The sequence below is a fragment of the Hylobates moloch genome, unplaced genomic scaffold, assembly GCF_009828535.3.
Source record: "Hylobates moloch isolate HMO894 unplaced genomic scaffold, HMol_V3 SCAFFOLD_9, whole genome shotgun sequence".
NCBI classification, from domain to species: domain Eukaryota; kingdom Metazoa; phylum Chordata; class Mammalia; order Primates; family Hylobatidae; genus Hylobates; species Hylobates moloch.
Genome location: NW_026652284.1, coordinates 100,154,183 through 100,176,509, shown reverse-complemented (window position 1 = coordinate 100,176,509; position 22,327 = coordinate 100,154,183). Strand labels below are relative to the sequence as shown.

The following is a 22,327-nucleotide window of genomic DNA, read 5'->3' as shown; positions in this document are numbered from 1 at the left end:
AGGGATGGAGAATGGATCTGGAAGGACAAACAGCAATGTCCCACATACAAGCTGAATATCTCACCATGCTGAATACAATTCTAGTGTAGGAAGGCATGTGTTTTTTATGCAGCTTGGGTAGCACAAGAATACTTCAGACTACATGCATTGCATTTTTCGTTGTTTATTAGAAACCTAGCATATCCTGCATTAGATGAGACTCCACTGGATTTTATCATGACCTCACAACATGCCTGTAAAGTATGCATTTTCTTCCCATTTTCAGATGAAAAAACAGAGACTCAGAAAAGCTGAATGTCTTGCTAATAAGGGGCAGGATAAGAACTCTGACACATCCTTCTTCAACTCCAGAAAACTTAAATGATTTCTCCATTCTATCAAGTTGAAAAATTACTACAGAGATGGATTAGCAACATCAATGTTACAGAAACTTTGTTCATAGCCCTGACATTACATAGGATTAGGAAAACTTGGCGGAAGTAGCCAGCTCAGTCAATCTCCACCATCAATGAGTCCAGTCCACCATTCAAATAGCAATATATTTACCTTTAAATCAAGTCATGGCCGGACGCGGTGGCTCACGCCTGTAATCCCAGCACTTTGGGAGGCCAAGGCAGGTGGATCACCTGAGGTCAGGAGATCGTGACCAGCCTGGACAACATTGCGAAACCCCGTCTCTACTAAAAATACAAAAATTAGCCAGGCGTGGTGGCACATGCCTGTAGTCCCACTACTCACAAGGCTGAGACAGGAGAATTGCTTGAACTCACCAGGAGGTGGAGATTGCAGTGAGCCAAGATCATGCCACCATACTTCAGCCTGGGTGGCAGAATGAGACTCTGTCTCAAAAAAATCAATCAATCAATAAATCGATAAAAAATAAATCAAGTCACTTCTACATAATAAACCAGAGCTAGAAATCTGCAGATGACAATGTAGGCCTGATGGCTTCTGGCAAGCACAGCTGGCCGGCTGCCTGTTTTGCATGTTAACAAATTGCCACATATGTTACAGCAGGGGGAGGGTGGCATTACAAAGAAACAGTAAGAAGGATGTGATTTCCAAAACCAGACCCAAGAAGTTGGCATGAGCCAAGTGACAGACACTTTTCCCCCCACTCATTTAAAAATTGATTAAGCTGCATCCCATTTACCTTTATTTAGTGGGTTCATTACTGTTGCTGCCTGGGACTGAAGGAAAAAGAATTAAGATCATGGGTCCTAGAGCCAGAAACCAGAGTTTGAAGATGCTCTCCCACCCTTTCCAGCTGTGTGAATTTAGGTAAGTTAGCTAACCTCTCTAGACTCAATTTCCCTATTTTCCAAAGGGAGAATAACCATATTTATCTTCTAGGTTTAGAATGAAGCTTTTAGAAGATACTTGTAAAGTCCTTGGTATACAATAAGCATCAGTAAGGGCTACTCACCCTGGGTTTGCTGCCTTCATCATTATCAACATCTCCAGGCTTACTCTGCTATCTCTTCAACTCCTCCAATCAAAAACATCTGGCCCCAACTGTTTAGATATCATTTTGGCGTTCTCTTGCTTGCCAGTACACTGATAAGATAAGCCTGTCTGTTCCCCACTCCCTGCCTTTTTGTGTGTTTTAAAATATTGATTTACTTTATTTTTTACTGTGGTAAAATATACACAACATAAAATTTACCATCTTAACGTTTTTTTTGTTTTTGAGATGGAGATTTGCTCTTGTTGCCCAGGCTAGAGTGAGTGCAACGGTGCGATCTCTGCTCACTGCAATCTCTGCCTCCCAGGTTCAAGTGATTCTCCTGCCTCAGCCTCCCAAGAAACTGGGATTACAAGCATATGCCACCGTGCCCGGCTAATTTTTTTTTTTTTTTTTGAGGCGGAGTCTCACTCTGTGGCCCAGCCTGGAGTGCTGTGGTGCGATCTTGGCTCACTGCAAGCTCCGCCTCCCGGGTTCATGCCATTCTCCTGCCTCAGCCTCCGGAGTAGCTGGGACTACAGGAGCCCACCACTATGCCCGGCTAATTTTCTCTATTTTTTAGTAGAGACGGGGTTTCACCGTGTTAGCCAGGATGGTCTCGATCTCCTGGCCTCGTGATCCACCCGTCTCAGCCTCCCAAAGTGCTGGGATTACAGGCATGAGCCACCGCGCCCGGCCCTAATTTTTTGTATTTAGTAGAGATGGGGTTTCACCATGTTGGTCAGGCTGGTCTTGAACTCCTGACCTCAGGTGATCCACCCGCCTCAGCCTCCCAAAGTGCTGGGATTACAGGCATCTGCCACCGTGCCCAGCCCCATTTTAACCATTTTTAAGTTCAGTAGCACTAAGTACATTCATAGCAGTGTACAACCATCAGCACCATCCCTCTCCATAACTTTTTCATCTTCCTAAACTATACCTCTATACCCATTAAACAATGACTCCCTATTCCCTCCTTTCCCCTGCTCCTAGGAACCACCATTCTACTTTCCATCTCTATGAATTAACTGTTCCAGGTGCCTCACATAAGTGAGATCATATAATATTTATCCCTTTTGTGATGAGCTCATTCCACCTAGCATAATGTCTTCAAGGTCCATCCCTGTTGTGAAGCATGTCAGAATAATTTTTCTTCTTTTTAAATTACTATTGTTATTTTTAATTTGAGACAGAGTTTCACTCATCACCCAGGCTGGAGTGCAATGGCGTGATTTTGGCTCACTGCAACCTCCGCCTCCTGGGTTCAAGTGATTGTCCTGCCTCAGCCTCTTGAGTAGCTGAGATTACAGGCACCCACCACCACATCCGACTAATTTTTGTATTTTCAGTAGAGATGAGGTTTTGCCAAGTTGGCCAGGCTGGTCTCAAACTCCTGACCTCAGGTTATCCACCCACCTCGGCCTCCCAAAGTGCAGGGATGACAGGCGTGAGCCACTGTGCCTGGCCATATTTTTCCTTTTTAAGGCTGAATAATATTCCATTATATGTGGCTATCACATTTTGTTTATTCATTCATCAGTGAACACTTGGGTTACTTCCACTTTTTGGCTATTCTGAATAATGCTGCTTAGAAATATGGGTGTGCCAATATCTCTTCAAGATCCTGCTTTTCTACTTTTGGGTGCATACCCAAAAGTAGGATTGCTGGATCATGGTAATTACATGGTTTTTTTGCTTGGTTTTGTTTTGTTTGAGATGGAGTTTCACTCTTGTTGCCCAGGCTGGAGTGTAATGGCGCCATCTCGGCTCACTGCAACCTCCACCTCCTGCATTCAAGTGATTCTCCTGCCTCAGCCTCCCAAGTAGCTGGGATTACAGGCATGCACCACCAAGCTTGGATAATTCTGAATTTTTAGTAGAAACAGAGTTTCTCCATGTTGGTCAGGCTGGTCTCGAACTCCCAACCTCAGGTGCTCCGCCCACCTCGGCCTCCCAAAGTGCTGGGATTACAGGTGTGAGCCACCGCGCCTGGCCTGGTAATTATATGTTTACTTTTTTAAGACACTTCTATACCATTTGTCATAACTGCTGCACCATCTTACATTCCCACCAGCAATGCAAAAGGGTTCTAATTTCTCCACTTACTCACCAACACAAATTTGTTTGTTTTTTTGTTGTTGTTTAAAATAATAGCCATACTGGCCGGGTGTGGTGGCTCACACCTGTAGTTCCAGCACTTTGGGAGGCTGAGTCAGGCGGATCACTTGAGGTCAGGATTTCAAGATCAACCTGGCCAACATGGCAAAACCTCATGTCTACTAAAACCGGGCATGATGGCACATGCTTATACTCCCAGCTATTTGGGAGGCTGAGGCAAGAGAATCACTTGAACCCACGAGGTAGAGTTTGCAGTGAGTTGAGATCGCACCAATGCACTCCAGCCTGGGCGACAGAACGAGACTCTATCTCAAAAACAAAAAAAGCCATACTAATAGATGTGAAGAGATTGCCTGCCACCACCTGTTTTCCAATAGCTCTGTGTTCACACATGCATTTTACCACTGGTCCCTTGGTATAACCAAATATGTAGACACTGACTAGTTGTTCTATTCCCAGGAAAGAGGACTGAGCTCAGCTACTTGGATGAAACTAGACATGAGGCTGCCTCCTGAGATGGCCCTTCCCTGGCAGACCAAGCTTGCTGCTATAGAAGATGAGCGAGCCAACAAAGGTGACCTAGGGCTGGTTATTTCCAACATGCAAGCACACTCTTTGACATACTTTAAATGACACTTATAATTTATAAGGCATTGATTACCATAAATTATACAGTATAAAACTTTTGTTGAAATTTAGAATTATAAAACACTGAGTTTGCTTTATGTAGTCTCTTCAGTCCCCAAGACCCCTGATGGGCAAATTACAAAGCATCTGAATAACCTGTCAGGCTAGACAACTTTGCATTGCTTCCTATAAAGAAATTAGAGAAACACACACACACACACACACACACACACACACACACACACACACACAGAGAGAGCAAGAAAGAACACAATGAAAAGAAAGAAAGAAAAAGAAAGAAAGAAAAAGAAAGAAAGAAAGAAGAGAAAGACAAAGAGAGAAGGGGGAGGGAGGGAGTGAGAAAGGGAGAGGGAGGGAGGGAGGAAAGGAGGAAGGAAGGAAAGAAGGCAGGCAGGCAGGCAGGCTGGGTGTGGTGGCTCACACCTGTAATCCCAACAATTTGGGAGGCTGAGGCAGGCAGACCACTTGAGGCCAGGACTTTGAGACCAACCTGGCCAACCTGGCAAAACGCTCTCTACTAAAAATAAAACATTAGCCAGGTGTGGTAATGCACACCTGTAATCCCCGCTTCTGGGGTGGCTGAGGCAAGACAATCACTTGAACCCAGGTGGCGGAGGTTGCAATGAGCCAAGATTGTGCCACTGCACTCCAGCCTGAGCAACAGAGCAAGATTCTGTCTCAATTAAAAAAAAAAATTGAAAAAAGAAAGATAAAGATTTTAGGAGCATCTAACAAACATGTATTTCTAGGTGAAAAATTTCCCATGGCTCTAAGCTGCACATGAACAATAAAACCACTTAAATTTTGTTCTAAAGTTATTAAATACCCTATGGGAAGAGAAGATGGCCCTTTAAAATTAGCATAGGTTTAAAACTTTTAAAACTAACTTCTTTTCTGAAATCTTTCATATAATCCATTTTCAAATTTCATGTTTACGACATTTATTTATAAAAGTAAAACAGAGAAACCTATAAGGTAGTCTTGATTACACAAAAAATAAATAAATAAAAGGATTGGTGAGGATAATTACGGCAACCCCAATGATCAGCTACGGAATCCAATTTACTTGTACATTTTGTTGTAGTTGTTGGGAGATGATTCTTTATGTGTCTCTCAGATTTCTTTATGTCTTATAAGCAGAAGCACTGACAGCTTTTGTTCCAGACTAACTTTTCAAGAATGTTTGCACAGCGAACAGACCTAAAAGATGAAGGTAGTATTTCTTTCTGGAGCAAAAGGGCAGATTTGTTTTCTGCCAGCATAATGAAGATAACATTTTCCTTATCTCGGACAGAGGGCAAGTTTGCTTGATGACCATTAAAAAATACTCAGGTTCCTGAAGCTTAGGGTTCCTCTGCTGTCACACAGCCCACTGCATGTGCAGGTATCACTAGACCCTCACTGTGCTGTTCTGCGAGAACTATGGCTTGGGAACTGATTCATTAAAATTGATGATACTCTGGCTGTTGCTCTTTCTGAGAGTAAGTAATGAGCTGTCTTTGTCCAGAGGTCTTCTGTTTTCTGCCAGTATCCGCAAAATGGTGGCAGCAAACTTGTGAGCTTGCAAGTAGGGTAAAAATCTCAGACTCCTAACAGTTCTTGACATTAGTTACATAGTGTAAACATCTCTGCTCACACAAACAAAAAGTTACAAAAGGTAACAACTTTTAACCCACTCACATTGCAATCTTAGGACATTCTTCAAATAAACCAAGAAGGCCGGGAACATTCATTCTAAAGTTATATGTAACCACTAGGGCAGCACAAGTAAACTGAGAAAGTGCATATCTATGCATATATTAGAAAATATGTAAATGTTTTGAGACAGTCTTGCTCTGTCACCCAGGCTGGAGTGCAGTGGCGCAATCATGGGTCACTGCAACCTCTGCCTCCCGGGTTCAAGCGATTCTCCTGCCTCAGCCTCCCAAGTAGCTGGGACTACAGGCACATGCCACCACCACGCCTGGCTAATTTTGGTATTTTTAGTAGAGACTGGGTTTCACCATATTGGTCAGGCTGGTCTTGAATTCCTGACCTCGTGATCCGCCCGCCTCAGCCTTGGTCCCAAAGTGCTGGGATTATAGGCGTGAGCCCGGCCAGAAAATATTTTTATTACAGTTTGCAATTTGTAAAACTCAGGATCTCAGTTTAAGAAACATTTCTTTTTAAATAATTACTTTATTTTATTTATTTATATTATTTTTTTTAGACAGAGTCTCACTCTATCACCCAGGCTGGAGTGCAGTGGTGTAATCTCAGCTCACTGCAACCTCCGCCTCCCGGGTTCAAGTGATTCTCCCACCCCAGCCTCCCAAGTAGCTGGGACTACAGGTGCCCACCACCACGCCCAGCTAATTTTTGTAGTTTTAGTAGAGATGGGGTTTCACCATGTTAGCCAGGCTGGTCTCAAACTCCTGATGTAAAATGATCTGCCCACCTTGGCCTCCCGAAGTGCTGAGATAATAGTTGTGGGCCACTACGCCTGGCCTTATTTTAAAATTAATAGAAACAGTCTCACTATGTTGCCCAGGCTGGTCACCTGAAAAACACCTCTATACTGGAAATAGAACAAGATGGAGACAAAAGCTTGAAGACTTTTTTTGTTTGTTTTTCACTCCAGTTCCATACCTAGGGTCTATCTCAGTCATTAAACCTCTCTCCATAGCTCATGTCCCCCATTTTTATAATGGGAATAATTATGCCTGCTGGGTATAACTCACAGAGTTGTACAGAGGATCAAACAAATTAATGTATATGATGGTTTGTGGGCTCTAAAGAGGCCAGACAAGGTGAATCTCTGGCTATTGTCGCTTGTTATTAAAAGCAAGCTCTGTGGAGCTCATGGTACAGGCTCAGAAGCTCATAGCAATCACAACATGTAGAGCCCTTTGTTCATTCAACAAATATTTATTGTCCCAGGCACTGGGAGAGAACAGGAGAAAGATCCTAACACACAGGGTAGAGAAACTTCTGATAAGATGAAACACACAGAAGGGCTTTGACTCTTTGGATAACTTTCTCCCTTTTATTTCTCTTTGGTCCTGTGGAAGAGAAATTGAAGGAAGCAGTGGGAATTCAATAGACATCTAATGGCATACGGGCATGTTAAGCCAATTCTTCAATCAGGTCTAAACTCCTAAGCAGGATAAAGAGACTAATAGTAGCTGGAGATAGAAACTCCTGCTGCTGAGAAAATCAAGGCCCTTTGGATTTAAAAAAAAAAAAAAAAAAACTAGACTAATGTGTCTATGAACCAGATTAAGAGGGGATTTAGTTCCATATCAAGACTGAGGTTAAATTAAAATTAAGAAGTCTCTTCTAAGTCTGAAGATGAAATCAAGGTTAGTTTAAAATATATATTTCAACTACTGGGTTTAGTAAGGAAAGACCAAATTGTACCTCAAACGCACACTCTCTTTTATAGCTGATTTTATTTGTTACTATACAGAGGACTTGATAAACCTGAATTCAACTTTTGTCTTTTTTTTTTTTTGAGATGGAGTCTTGCTCTGCTGCCCAGGCTAGAGTACAGTGGCACGATCTCAGCTCACTGCAACCTCTGCCTCCTGGGTTCAAGCAATTTTTCTGTCTCAGCCTCCTGAGTAGCTGGGATTACAGGTGCATGCCACCACGCCTGGGTACTTTTTGTATTTTTAGTAGACACAGGGTTTCACCCTGTTGGCCAGGCTGGTCTTGAACTCCTGACCTGAAGTGATCTGCCTGCCTCGGCCTCCCAAAGTGCTGAGTTTACAGGTGTGAGCCACCGTGCCTGGCCAGCTTTTTTCTTGAAGAAATCTATTTTGCCAACCAAGTTTTGCGGTGGGGAACATGCACTCAAAACACTTTCTAACGCTGGGTGCGGTGGCTCACGCTTGTAATCCCAGCACTTTGGGAGGCCGAGGCGGGCGGATCACGAGGTCAAGAGATCGAGACCACAGTGAAACCCCGTCTCTACTAAAAATACAAAAAATTAGCCGGGTGTGGTGGTGGGCGCCTGTAGTCCCAGCTACTGGGAGAGGCTGAGACAGGAGAATGGCGTGAACCCGAGAGGCGGAGCTTGCAGTGAGCCGAGATTGCGCCACTGCACTCCAGCCTGGGTGACAGAGCGAGACTCCGTCTCAAAAAAAAAACAAACAAAAAAAAAACACAAAACACTTTCTACCATCTTAAGGCCGCATATAGAGATTCGACATTGTTCTTTTAAGTTATGGGTACTATCCTGCTTATAAAGGTTTCCTTTGAGAAGTAAAAATTGTACTGTTTGGGAAAATGTGACTTATGTTCATGTGTTGAGTGTCTTGGGTACTTGTGCCCATGCAAAATTAAGTGGAGGGCTGTAAGCACCTCCCGAAGAGACAAAATGCTATGCCTTATTCTTTGCATCCTCAGTCCATTTGCTGGCCATAATGAAGACTCAACAGAGCTTAGAGCTTGTTGATGAAAGTGTATTGTACCCTGAATGCACTTAGATGAATTCCTCAAAATGACAACATCAGGGCATCAATCCATAAGCACACACTCTCTTTCTCATACTCCCCCAAAGCTGGCAGCAGGAGGTGAGCAATAGCATACACTCATATCTGATGCGGACCCTGTCCTGTGTGCATACCCCTTAGTCCATTTTACCCCCACAACAAGTCTATGAGGTCAGCAAGGTCAGTATCTCCATTTACTAGATAGGCAAATGGAGACATAGAAAGATAAAGCCACTTGCCCCAAGGCATGGAGCCAAGATTCACACCCAGGTAGCTGGGTTCCTGGGCTGTTGTTATCTGCTATGCAAAGCTGCATCTTAAAATAATTTGAGAAAACAAGAAGAATAGGTGTCACGTATTTATATTATTATTTACTACGCTAATAACAACAGCTAACATTTCCTAGGCTCTCAGTCCATGTCAAGCAGTGTGCTCAGCACTGTAAGATGGATCTCGGTCAGTCCTCCCAACAGCCTTTTCCAGCAGTGGGTCCCAGCCTTATCTCCATGGTAGACTGCAGATCAGAGAGATTTAGGCAGCCTGCTGAAGGTCACAAAGCAAGCAAGTTGTGAAGCTGGGATGGAAGACCCAGGCCGTGTGACTCCAGAGCCTACAGCCATTGCCACTCACTACGCAGGACGATCCACGCCTCCAGTTCCTCTAAAGCTTTCCTCACTCACACTGGGGCAACTTCAAAGGGCCAGCTTCTTGCTTCTTCATTAGCGTTTGTTCCAGCGTGTCTGAAGTAAGGTAACTAGAGTGACATACATACCAAGAGCCAGCAGAGTTACTGAAATTGTAGTTTTGAGACCTGGGTTTATCCTACCAACGAGCAGACTGAGAAACACCACTGTGGGTTAGAAAGCCAGGGTACCCAGGCCGGGTGCAGTGGCTCATGCCTATAATCCCAACACTTTGGGAGTCTGAGGCGGACAGATCACTTGAGGCCAGGAGTTTGAGATCAGCCTGGCCAACAAGTTAAAATCCCATCTCTATTAAAAATACAAAAAATCAGCCGGGCGCGGTGGCTCAAGCCTGTAATCCCAGCACTTTGGGAGGCTGAGGCGGGCGGATCACGAGGTCAGGAGATCGAGACCATCCTGGCTAACACGGTGAAACCCCGTCTCTACTAAAAACACAAAAAATTAGCCGGGCGTGTTGGCGGGCGCCTGTATTCCCAGCTACTTGGGAGGCTGAGGCAGGAGAATGGCGTGAACCCAGGAGGTGGAGGTTGCAGTGAGCCGAGATCGCGCCACTGCACTCCAGCCTGGGGGACAGAGAAAGACTCCGTCTCAAAAAAAAAAAAAAAAAATACAAAAAATCAACCAGGTATGGTGGCACACGCCTGTAGTCCCAGCTACTTGGGAGGCGGAGGCACGAGAATCGCTTGAACCTAGGAGGTGGAGGTTGCAGTGAGCCGAGATCATGCCACAGCACTTTAGCCTGGGTGACAGAGTGAGATTCTTATAAATAAAAATAAAAATAAAAAAGAAAGCCAGAGTTCCCAAAAATCAACATGGTTCAGCAAAACCTCAGTCAGAAACCACAAAGTTTCACAAAGTCCTATTTATAACACAGAACAAACAAGCAAGAAAAGAGCCAAAAAGAAATACTGACAATACGCCCACCCCCTCAGAGCTGCTGAGACAGCAGCAGCCCCAACACCTGCCACCCCAGGTTCATGTCTCACCCCGTCCCTCACAAACTGTGTCAACATCACATGTAAATTACTTAAATGCATTGGATCCCAGATGCTCCCTCTGAAAATGAGCCAGTAAAGTAATGCTCCACCTATTTTAAAAAGAAGCTTAGGTAAAATAATCTAAAGGAAGTGCCTTAAGAAGCTTAACTTACAAATAATAAACATTGTTTTGTTTTGTGTGTGTGTGTGTGTGTGTGTGTGTGTGTGTGTGTGTGTGTTTCTTTGAGACAGAGTCTTGCTCTGTTTCAAAGAAAGGGAGCTTGAACCTGGGAGGTTCAAGCGATTCTCCTGCCTCAGCCTCCCAAGTAGCTGGGATTACAGGTGCCAGCCACCACACCGAGCTAATTTTTATATTTTTAGTAGAGATAGGGTTTTGCCATGTTGGCCAGGCTGGTCTCGAACTCCTGCCCTCTGGTATCTGCCCACCTCAGCCTCCCAAGGTGCTGGGATTACAGGCATGAGCCACCCACATATTACTTGAGCCACCTTCACAATTAACGGGAAGCCACAGGAGTCAGTGATTTAGGGAAAGGGGTGGGAGCGGCATGAGTCCTCTAGGCAGAGGGAACAGCACATGCAAAAAGTATATCAGATTGCCACTTTCCCACTCCCTCCTTTCCAACAGCCTCCCATTACACTTAAAATCACCAATTCTTACCGTGGTTTTAAGGGCCCGATTATGAACTGACCCCGTCTCATCTCCTACTACTCTCCTCTTTACTTCTGCCCTCTGGACACTCTGGTCTCATTACTGCCCTTAAATATGTCCAGCACATTCCCATCTCAAAGCCTTTATCCTTACCATTGCCTTTGCCTGGAATGTTCTTCCACCAGATATCTGCAAGGCTTCCTTTATTCAAATGTTGTCTCTTCAAAAACATCTTCCCTGATGCCCCTATTTAAAGTACCCCACCACCCTCAGTAAGTCTATTTTTCTTTCTAGCACCGATGACACCTGTATTATACTCTATCACATCTTCATGTGTCTGTGCCTTTAATGTCTGCCTCTTTAACTGAAGTGCAAGCTCATGAAGGCAGGGGCTTTGCTACAGGCATTTCTAGTGTCTTTAGCATTTCTAGTGTCTATAGCTCAATCTATATTTGTTGAATAATTAATGCATTAATGCATCTCCTGAAGGGAAAGAAGATGCTCAGAGATACACAGTGCTGTGTGACTGGCCCGTAGGATGGAAGGGAGATGCAACAGAACATGAGGCTGGAGTGAGTCTGCTTTCTAGAAGGTGTGAGCAACTTTAACTCTTCTTATTATTATCTTGCCATCATAACTATCTCATTAAGCAATAACAGTTCTCTGCCAGACATTTTCAATTATAGCTGATCCCTGCCCCACAGTGTGGTTATGCAGATCCCAAGAGATAAGCTGTAGCTACAGAAGAGTGTTATAGGTGCAGTAGCTCATGGCTGTAGTCCCAATGCTTTGAGAGGCCAAGGCAAGAGGATCACTTGAGGACAGGAGTTTGATATCAGCCTGAACAACATAATGAGACCCTGACTCTAGATAAAGTTAAAAAAAAAAATTGCTAGACATGGTAGCATAAGTCTGCACTCCCAGCTACTTGGGAGGCTGAGGCAGGAGGATCACTTGAGCCCAGAAATTGAAGGTTACATACAGTGAGCTATGATAATGCCACTGCACTCCAGCCTGGGGGACAGAGTGAGATCCTGACTTTATAAAAAAAAAAATATATAATAATAATAATAATAATAATAATAATAATAATGTTAATCTTTTTTAATTAAAAAAATGGAAAAGTGTTACAGAATCCACTGGCCTTCATCCATGCATGCATGTTTTGGCCAACATAGAATCATTGTTTGAAAGGAACATCATCATAATTGAAATACCCAACATCTGCTAGAATTTTACAAAAGGAACTAAGAAATTAAAAGAAAGTAGCAACAAAACAAATGCACATGCTCAAGTAAACAAAAGGAGGTACTGATAGATCCCTTCCATTAAAATTCATATGAGTCAGAAAGATGAGAGAGTTTCTCCATTTCGATATAGAAAGCAAGGGATAATAGACTAAGTACAAATTAGGACATCAAATGGTGACCATACTGCCTCAAGAAACGGAGACAAGAACTGGGACAGAGAGCATAACACAGGAAGGACATAGTCAAGGGTGGCCATCAGTACTGTGCTCATATTTGGAATGGCTATCATCTGTGAGGTCTTACTACAAACCAGAGACCCTGAGCTAAATACTTAAGCACTTGACACAGTTATCCTTTTAATTCCCACAACAGCACTAGGAGATAGGTTCTATTGCTGCTGTCATGTCACTAATGAGGACACTGAGCTTTACAAAGGTAAGGTGACAGGGCTACACTTCAAATTCTGTCTGGCTTTTAACTATCATGCCAATTAATCTGACCACTCAGACACCCACCCAGACCCTTACCGCCACCCACTGTAGAACAGGCTCTTTTATGTGACAAATATGTTTTGTTTTTGTTTTAGTTTTGAGATGGTGTCTCACTCTGTCACCCAGGTTGGAGTGCAGTAATGTGATCCTGGTTCACTGCAGCCGCTGCCTCCTGGGTTCAAGCCATTCTCGTACCTAGCCTACCGGGTAGCTGGGATGACAGGCGCTCACCACCATGGCGGGCTAATTTTTGTATTTTTAGTGCAGACGGGCTTTCACCATGTTGGCCAGGCTGGTTTCAAACCCCTGACCTCAAGTGATCCACCCACCTCGGCCTCCCAAAGTGCTAGGATTACAGGCATAAGCCACCACGCCTGGCTGATAAATATGTATTTTTCAATTCCCTCAAGTCTTGTAATGCAGCCAGGGTTACAAAGGAGGTGCCATTGCTTCTGCTCCTCTTTTTCTAATGGTTGCCCTGGAAAACTAAATGAGGAAGGCAGGATGGTAAAGAGGCCACAGAAGTAGCACATCAAACCAGAGATGGCGACTCAGAAGATTCGAGACCCACCAGCCAAATACTCCTGTGCTACACTATACTTATCTCTTCAAAGAGCTGAAACTTGTTCCTCATAGACATCCTGCTATCTGAAGTTCTCTCACTACTCATCTCCTGGCCTGACCAATTCCCCTGCTCTCGATGCTGCTTCTCTAGTCACTTACAAGCCTGAATCTCCAATTAACACAACAACAGTATTTAAAAGAAAAAAGGGGGCCAAGCATGGTGGCTCACACCTGCAATGCTAGCACTTTGGGAGGCCGAGGTGGGTAGACCACCTGAGGTCAGGAGTTTGAGAAAAGCCTGGCCAACATGGTGAAACCCTGTCTCTACTACAAATACATAAATTAGCCAGGTGTGGTGGCTCACCCCTGTAGTCCCAGCTACTCAGGAGGCTGAGGCATGAGAATCACTTGAACCCAGAAGGCGGAGGTTGCAGTGAGCCGAGATCATGCCACTGCACTCCAGCCTGGGCAACAGAGTGAGACTCAGTGCCAAAAAGTAAAAAATAAAAATAAGAGAGGAAAGGGGCCTCCACATCATTTGATGGTAAACAAAAGTTCTAGAGCTTTGTAGAATCGACTTAAATACAGAAAATAAGATTTAAGTAAATTCTTTATTAAGAACCTTATGAAATTGACTTATTTTCTGGCAAAGAGAAAGCGAATGCTTGATAGTTTTCTCATATGGAAAAGAACAGTTATGTAACCAGCCCACATAGAAGAGCCACGCTGAAATCAACATAATGAGACTGGCACAGTTCTGCTTCTCTCTACAAGTCAAGATTACAGGGAGGATTTCATGTGGAACATACTTTTCATATAGCCTCTGTCCTCTCATAAAGGCCTTCACTTCGTTATCCAATGGGAAGGTGCCGTCATCCTTTCTAAAGCGGTAGAAGAGTTTGACATCCTTGAATTCCTTATGCTCATCACACACTGAAACACAATATGCACAGAGAAGCAAATGAGAAAAAAAAAAATCACTCTTATTGAATTACTCAAGTGAAGTATGATGCTAATTAAGAATTATTTCACTACCAAATTCTTCATGCATGCAAGTATCTACCATATGAGCTAATACTTGCAAAATAGTTACATAGTACTTGGTACAGAGTAAGTCCTCAGTATTTTTAGCTATTATTATCACCATCACCATCACCATAATCATCATCATCATCATCATCATCATCTTTAGGAAGTTCACATAATTCAATTCATCATGCAATCCACAAATTCTTCTAAAGCATATTGGGGCATGCATCAGCCTCAAAGAATGTGAAATCTAGTGACGTAAGGAGAAATGTCAACTGTAATTGAAATATGGTATGATAAGGCTACAGAGGTAAGGAGAGAGTGCAATGGGAGCCCAAAGGAAGAGTGCCCAGTGCTCCAGGAACACAGTGACCCAGCTTTCGAAAAAGAAAGCTTCCCTGAAGAGTTTGCATGTAAGTGGAGACCTGAAGAACGAATCGAAATTGGGCAAAAAATGAGGGGAAAGGGTTTTCAAGAGAACGATGGCATGTGCAAAGGTTGAGGCCAGGATGAGAGATTTCAAGAAGACATGTTGGTGAATCTTCATTGAACCCACTGAGAGTAACAGCAGAAACTTCAAAACCATGTAAATGCCCACTGAAAAATGTATAGTGGCATAATAATACATATGTATTATGCAACAGCAAAAATAACAAATAAGACATATACTATCAATGTGGATGAAGCTCACAGTGTGTTGATCAAGTTGCAAAAGAATAAATATGCACTTCCATAATGATAGAAAACTTTTAAAACAATATGATGCATTCCTTAAAGATGCATATACAGACAGGTATAAAGCAGTACATAGAAATAACCCAAATGCCGGCTGAGCACAGTGGCTCACGCCTGTAATCCCAGCACTTTGGGAGGCTGAGGCGGGCAGATCACCCAAAGTCAGGAGTTCAAGACCAGCCTGACCAATAGGGTGAAACCCGGTCTCTACTAAAAATACAAAAAAAAAAAAAAAAAAAAGGAAAGAAAGAAAGAAAGAACCCAAATGCCTCTTACAGGGAGAAAGAAAATGCAATCAGAGAGGTACACTGGAGATAAAATAAAGCAAAATGTTTTCTTTCTTAAGTGGGTATGTTCATGAAAAGATTTAGTCCTTCAATTTCTCTCAAGTCACCTTGACTCGCCACCTCACTCACCATGGTGAATAATGCCCCTGTCTGCTAATTTCTGCATGAGTTTAATTGCCGTCTCTCTGTCGGAAGCCTCTTTGTGTTCAATCAGCCAGTCAATCAGTTCTTTTGCGACAAAACAGTTTGGGTAGGTCTTGAGATGATGACGTCTATCTTTAATAACCTTTTCTTCATGCAGCCTGAGGCTGAAAGAAAAATTAGCAATTACTTTGGAAATTTTGATGACAGCACAAATTATTAAACCAATCCCAGAGAGTAATAACATAACAGAAGTTCTAAAGGCATGAGAGTGTCATTGAATATCTTTAGCTCACTTGGTGATTTCCATACTGTCAGAGCTCAAAGGCTCCAGAAAGTGACTCCAGCCTCTGATCTAGACGACAGAGGTAAATATGAGGGTGAAACAATCACAGCCAACCCAGAACCCTCCTGCCACTCCTGAGAGTGAGAAAAGCTCTCCATCTCCTACTCTGCCTCACTCCCTGCTTTTTCTCTCGCCAGTGGGGTTATTGTTTCAACCAGCAAACAAAAACCCTAGAAATGTGCTGAAACAAAGTGCACCCTCTTTATCACAAATTGTTCAGGGCCCACCCTACTTGTAGTCATTCATTCATATAACAAATATTAATGAATGTCTACTACCTGCCTGTTAGGTACTTCTAGGCACTAGAGACAAACATCAGGGTGTGGTGGCTCACATCTGTAATCCCAGCACTTTGGGATGCCGAGGCAGGAGGATCACTTGAGGTCAGGAGTTTGAGACCACCCTGGCCAACATGGTGAAAACCCATCTCTACTAAAAATACAAAAATTAGCCAGGTGTGGTAGCAGGTGCTTGTAATCCCAGCTACTCAAGGGGCTGAGGCAGGAGAATCGCTTGAACCTGGGAGGTGGAGGTTGCAGTGAGCTGAGATCGTGCCATTGCACTCCAGCCTAGGCAACAAGAGTGAAACTCCGTCTTAAAATATATATAATATACATATTTATATATATATATAATAGATATATATGTATATATGCGTCTTGAGCTACTACTAGCCAATCTTGCCATCATAAAGGAAGAACCTGCCTGGAAAGAAATACAACACAGAGGAAAGTGGACCAGATAGATAAAGAGATAGAGATAAAAGAGAGAGACAGAGAGATTACAAACAACCCTATTTGAGCACCTGAATTCAACAGTTCATGAAGCCACCTAACCTGGGTTTAAATTATATGAATCGATACATTCCCTGTGCTTTAGTGAGCTTATTCAGGTATCTGTTACTAATACCAATATTGTCCCAATACACCCTTGAGCTGAATGCTAGCTTGCGGCTCCATGGCACGAAATGTTGCCACAGTGGTACCTTCAGAGACCACATAAACGGCCAGAGCTATGTACTCTGCAACCAGTGGTTCCAGAACTTCCTAGGGTCTGTTTCTCATTCTCCTATCTCCTTCCCCTGTCCTGCTGTGATATGCACCTGTTGTCCTTGTTCCTAAACTCAAGCAGTTCCCCTAATCTGCTGTTTCTGTTCTGCCCATGGTCTGCTAAGTAGTCAGTATTTAGGATTTAAAATATTTTGAGCAAAAGCCTGATATGCACATCTATGAAGAAAGAAAATGAGCATTTTGGGCATGGAATTTATGACATCTATTTTGGTTGCTCAAAGACTATCTTATGTGCTTTATTACTGCCCTTTGGCTGAGTGCTAACTAATTGGGAATAAATGTTAATGATGCTTACTTACTGTACAATGTTCTACCATCTGCGAATATTATCTAAAACTTAAGAGTCAAGTCATACTATAGGATTGGCTAAGGAAAGGACACAGCAATGAATCCACTAGTAACAGAGATGAGGATATCAGTGATACCAGGAAAATACTAAAGGAGAGGTATCCAATAGACCCAGAAAACATTCTCATAAGATGGTGGTGATAGAGTAGGGCTGCCAGGTTTAGGAAGGAAAAACCAGACAGGAAACCCAGTTAAATTTGAACTGCAGATAAACAGCAAACCATTGTGTAGTAAAAGCATGACCCAAATATTTCATGGGACCTACTTCTACTTTAAAAAAACAATTCATTATACTGTATCTATAATTCAAATTTTAGTGGGCACTCTGCATTTTCTGACAACCTTATGGGGGATATATTTTATTAAACTCGAAGGTTAGTACATTAGGATTAATGTTTTATGCTAAAAAAGAAAGGAACCTACATTGATGCCAGAAGACACTTTGAGTCCTTAGGGCTTCCTCTTCTAGGGAAAGCTAGTTGTGTGATTTTTTTAGAGCACCTGAATTATCATGTTTATCTAAGTATTCCAGAAGATACTTCAACCCATGTGCTTGGAGCCAGACTAGGCTTCGTTTGCCAAGGACCAGGTAGGAAATGGGAACTGTAAAGATTATAAATTGGTAAAGCTGGTAGAGTAAAACCGAAGCACAGAATCTCCCTTTCTTCATATTCAGGAAAATAATTTAAAAACAAACAAACAAACAAAAAACAAAAAAAAAAACCCAGCAAACAGAAGTAGCCAGACAAAGAAAAAGAAACCCTAACTACATAAATGTTTTTAATTGGCATCCTAATCAAATTAATGCTGGAACAGAAAACCAGTACCACATGTTCTCTCTTCTAAAAGGGAGCTAAACATTGTGAACACATGGACATCAAGAAGGGAACAACAGGCCGGGCATTGTGGCTCATGCCTGTAATCCTAGCACTTTGGGAGGCCAAGTCAGGTGGATCACTTGAGGTCAGGAGGTCGAGACCAGCCTGGCCAACATGGTGAAACCCCGTCTCTACTGCAAATACAAAAATTAGCCAGGCATGGTGGTGCACGCCTGTAATCCCAGCTACTCAGGAGGCTGAGGCAGGAGAATTGCTTGAACCTGGGAGGCAGAGGTTGCAGTGAGCTGAGACCGCACCACTGCACTCCAGCCTGGGCAACAGAGCAAAACTCTGTGTCAAAACAAAAAGTAAACAGGCAACAATAGACACTGGGGCTGATAATGGTTTGACTGTGTCCCCCACCCAAATTTCACCTTGAAATGTAATAATCCCCATGTGTCAAGGGCAGGGCCAGGTGGAGATAATTGAATCATGGGGCAGTTTTCCCCATACTGTTCATGTGGTAATGAATACATCTCGAGATCTGATGGGTTTTTTTTTTGTTCTTGTTGTTGTTGTTTTTATTATTTTCGTTTGTTTGTTTTTGTTTTTGAGGCAGAGTCTCACTCTGTTGCCCAGGCTGGAGTGCAGTGGTGCAGTCTCGGCTCACTGCAGTCTCCACCTCCTGTGTTCAAGTAATTCTCCTGCCTCAGTCTCCCAAGTAGTGGGGCTTACAGGTGTGCACCACCACTCCCAGCTATGTTTTGTATTTTTAGTAGATACGGGGTTTTGCCATATTGGCCAGGCTGGTCTCGAACCCCTGACCTCAAGTGATCCACCCACCTTGGCCTCCCAAAGTGCTGTGATTACAGGCGTGAGCCGCCACACCTAGCCTTGATGGTTTTATAAATGGGAGTTTCGCTGCACAAGTTTTCTTGCCCACCGCCATGTAAGAAGTCCTTTTGATCTTCCTTTGCCTTCTGCCATAATTATGAGGCTTCCCCAGCCACGTGGAACTGACAGTCCATTAAACTTCTTTCTTTCATAAATTACCTAGCCTCAGGTATGCCTTTATTAGCAGCATGAGAATGGACTAATACAGGGGCCTACTTGAGTGTGGAGGGTGGGAGGTGGGTGAGGACCCAAAAACCACCTATTGCCTACTATGCCCATTACCTGGGTGGCGAAATAATCTGTACGCCAAACCCCTGCAACATGCAGTTTATTCATGTAACAAACCTGCACGTGAATTCCCTGAAACAAAAATAAAAGTTGGAAAGAAAAAATAATAAAATAAAAATAAATGAATAAACAAACAAGCAAAAGGAATCATGATATAATAAAGTGATTTAGGCCTGTATTACTGATAGGGTAGATTAGCCTTAAAATACTCTCTACCCATTGAAATGACCAAAAAAAGGCTTTGTAATTTTTGAATAAAGGGAAAAGATGAAAACATAAATAAAGTAGCAGCCAAAAAAATAAGCAGGAGATTTTAGAGTGGCAAAGTAAGGCAAGTAGACTCTCACCACCCAGAAGCCTTGTTGCTAAGTCAGTGAAATCCTCAGAATTTTCATTAATAACCCCAAAGTTTGAAGAAAAAACACCCATAAATAACTTAGTTTTCTGTCTTCTGATTAGGAGACAGTTGAAATGGCTGTCGGGGAAAGATAGGTGCAACGAAGGAGATGAAGAACTAGACCTTTTCTCTAACAGTGAAGCCTCCCAAGCTCAATAATAAATTTGGGGACCGTTGCAGCGGCAAAAATATCCCTCCATAGCAGTGGGATCCATCTCTGACTATGTGAAATGAACCCTGGGACAGGAAGTTGAACAAAACCTCAGAAGCAAGACTCTCTCCTTCCATCACCGGAGCCCTTAAGCTGTAAAACAATGGAACAAATAATTAGCTATCAAATTTAGCTCAGAGGGGAAAATGACATTCTGAGATGACTTAGGAAGGTTTTAAGGAGATGTCACCTGCCTTTATTTCCGAGCACAGATAGAGTACGGACAGATTGAAAGCATGGACAAAACTATCTGCATTAAGCATAAACATCATGGGAAAAAGCAAACAGCTATGTGATACTGTGAAGCAAAAATAAATAATACCAAAAAAAAAAAAAAAGAAAGAAAGAAAAAAGAAAAGAAAGGAAAAACAGAGGGAAGGGAAAAAGCATTCAGTAGATAAGAAGAACCCTGTCTGAAAGAAAACACAGCCGGGAGCGGTGGCTCACACTTGTAATCCCAGCACTTTGGGAGGCCGAGGCGGGCGGATCACGAGGTCAGGAGATCGAGACCACAGTGAAACCCTGTCTCTACTAAAAATACAAAAAATTAGCCAGGCGTGGTGGCGGGCGCCTGTAGTCCCAGCTACTCGGAGAGGCTGAGGCAGGAGAATGGCGGAGCTTGCAGTGAGCCGAGACTGCGCCACTGCACTCCAGCCTGGGCGACAGAGCAAGACTCATTCTCAAAAAAAAAAAAAAAAAAAAAGAAAGAAAACACAATTCAAGAAACAGACAATTTCCTTAAAGTGGTCTGAACTATAAAAAATTTAAAAACAATTTAAAAAGAACATAAAGTCAAGAAAATAAGGACTCAAAGATAAAATGATTATGAAGAGGGAGATATAGATCTTGGAAAATAAATGGATATCAGACAGTTTATCAAGCAAATTATAAACTGTCAGGACAAATAAATCACATAGCTGAAGAATGAAATTCTTATTGAAAAAATACTTCAATAAAACAAAGAAGAAAAAGCAATTAAAGCAGATAGGCTGGGCATGGTGGCTCACACGTATAATCTCAGGACTTTGGGAGGCCAAGGCAGGAGGATCACTTGACCTCAGGAGTTCAAACCAGCCTGGGCAACATGGCAAAACCCCGTCTCTACAAAAATACAAAAATTAGCTGGGTGTTGTGGCACACACTTGTAATCCCAGCTACTTGGGAGGCTGAAGTGGGAGCATCACTTGAGCCTGGGAGGCAGAAGTTGCAGTGAGCCAAGATCATGCCACTGCATTCCAGCCTGGGCACCACAGAGAGACCTCATCTCAAAAATAAATAAATAAATAAACAAATAAATAAATACAGCAGATAGAAGTTAATAGATATGGAGATTTTTTAAGCCACTAAGTTAATTTATAATATTACCTCGATATACATAATAAGTCTAAACAAAACCAACTAAAATAGCCTCCAGCACACAGCTCCAGGGAAGACCTAGGTGATCTTCAGAACAAAAGAGGTGGCAGGAGTATTTCCCAGCAAGCCAATGAGGTTCAGTTCTTCCTTTTGACAACGGGCCCATGTTCTGGGCTGGTGTTTCAGGAAGTGCAGACCCACCAACTCTTCCTGGGTCTGAAGTACTTCCTGGGGAGAAGCACTACACACTATCCCTACTGTCCCACCAGGGCCTGCTACATTTCCACTCCACACAGATTTGTTCATTTCTGACTATCACAGATTTCACCCTAAAATGTCAGTTCTGAGGATAATGAGAAAAACGGGAATAGGAATACAAAGACTTGGTTCTCACCCTGGTGCTGCCAGTAACTCTACAACTTCTGAGCTTAAAATGAAGATAATCTTATGCATCTATGTGCTAGGGACAGTTTGAACTGCTTTATAGGCATTAATCCTCATAACAACTCCCTGAGGCAGTCAATTCTAAAACCACAAATGATACCTATGTAGAGCTGTAATTATTAATAATAAAAACTAAGCACCAGCTTAAAAAAAAAAAACAAGTTTATGTAGGGTGTACTAAAGTCATCCCATGAATCCTTCTAATTAATTCAGTGACAACGACACTGAGTAATTTGTTTAACATGCTCAGAGTGGCAGAATGCAAAATATTAATTCTTAGATGTGATGTCTGTCAGGAATCCAAGAATAATGAAGACCAATTTACTTAGAAATTAAAATGTGGAACAAGCTACTATGTAATTTGTTATATATAGTAGGAGGAGGAATATATTATGAGCCAAGAGAAAAGTTTTAGCTCCTGTAAACTTTCCAACCTAGAAGAATTATTAGATAGTATTTATCTTTTTTTTTTTTGAGACAGAGTTTTACTCTTCTTGCCCAGGCTGGAGTGCAATGGTGCAATCTTGGCTCACTGCAACCTCCACCTCCTGGATTCAAGCAATTCTCCTGCTTCAGCCTCCCAAGTAGTGGGGATTACAGGTGCCCGCCACCATGCCCAGCT

General features: G+C 42.7%; 1 protein-coding gene across 1 annotated transcript in view; it reads right to left on the bottom strand.

The window, feature by feature from the left end:
- Positions 1–22,327, bottom strand: part of DEPTOR (DEP domain containing MTOR interacting protein) — a 193,111-nt gene that overhangs the window by 123,643 nt on the left and 47,141 nt on the right. The window contains exons 2-3 of the mRNA XM_032760338.2: positions 15,522–15,700; positions 14,151–14,274 (exon numbers count right to left, since the gene is read on the bottom strand). Coding sequence (XP_032616229.1) covers positions 14,151–14,274; positions 15,522–15,700 — 303 coding nt within the window. The remainder of the gene's footprint in view (positions 1–14,150; positions 14,275–15,521; positions 15,701–22,327) is intronic.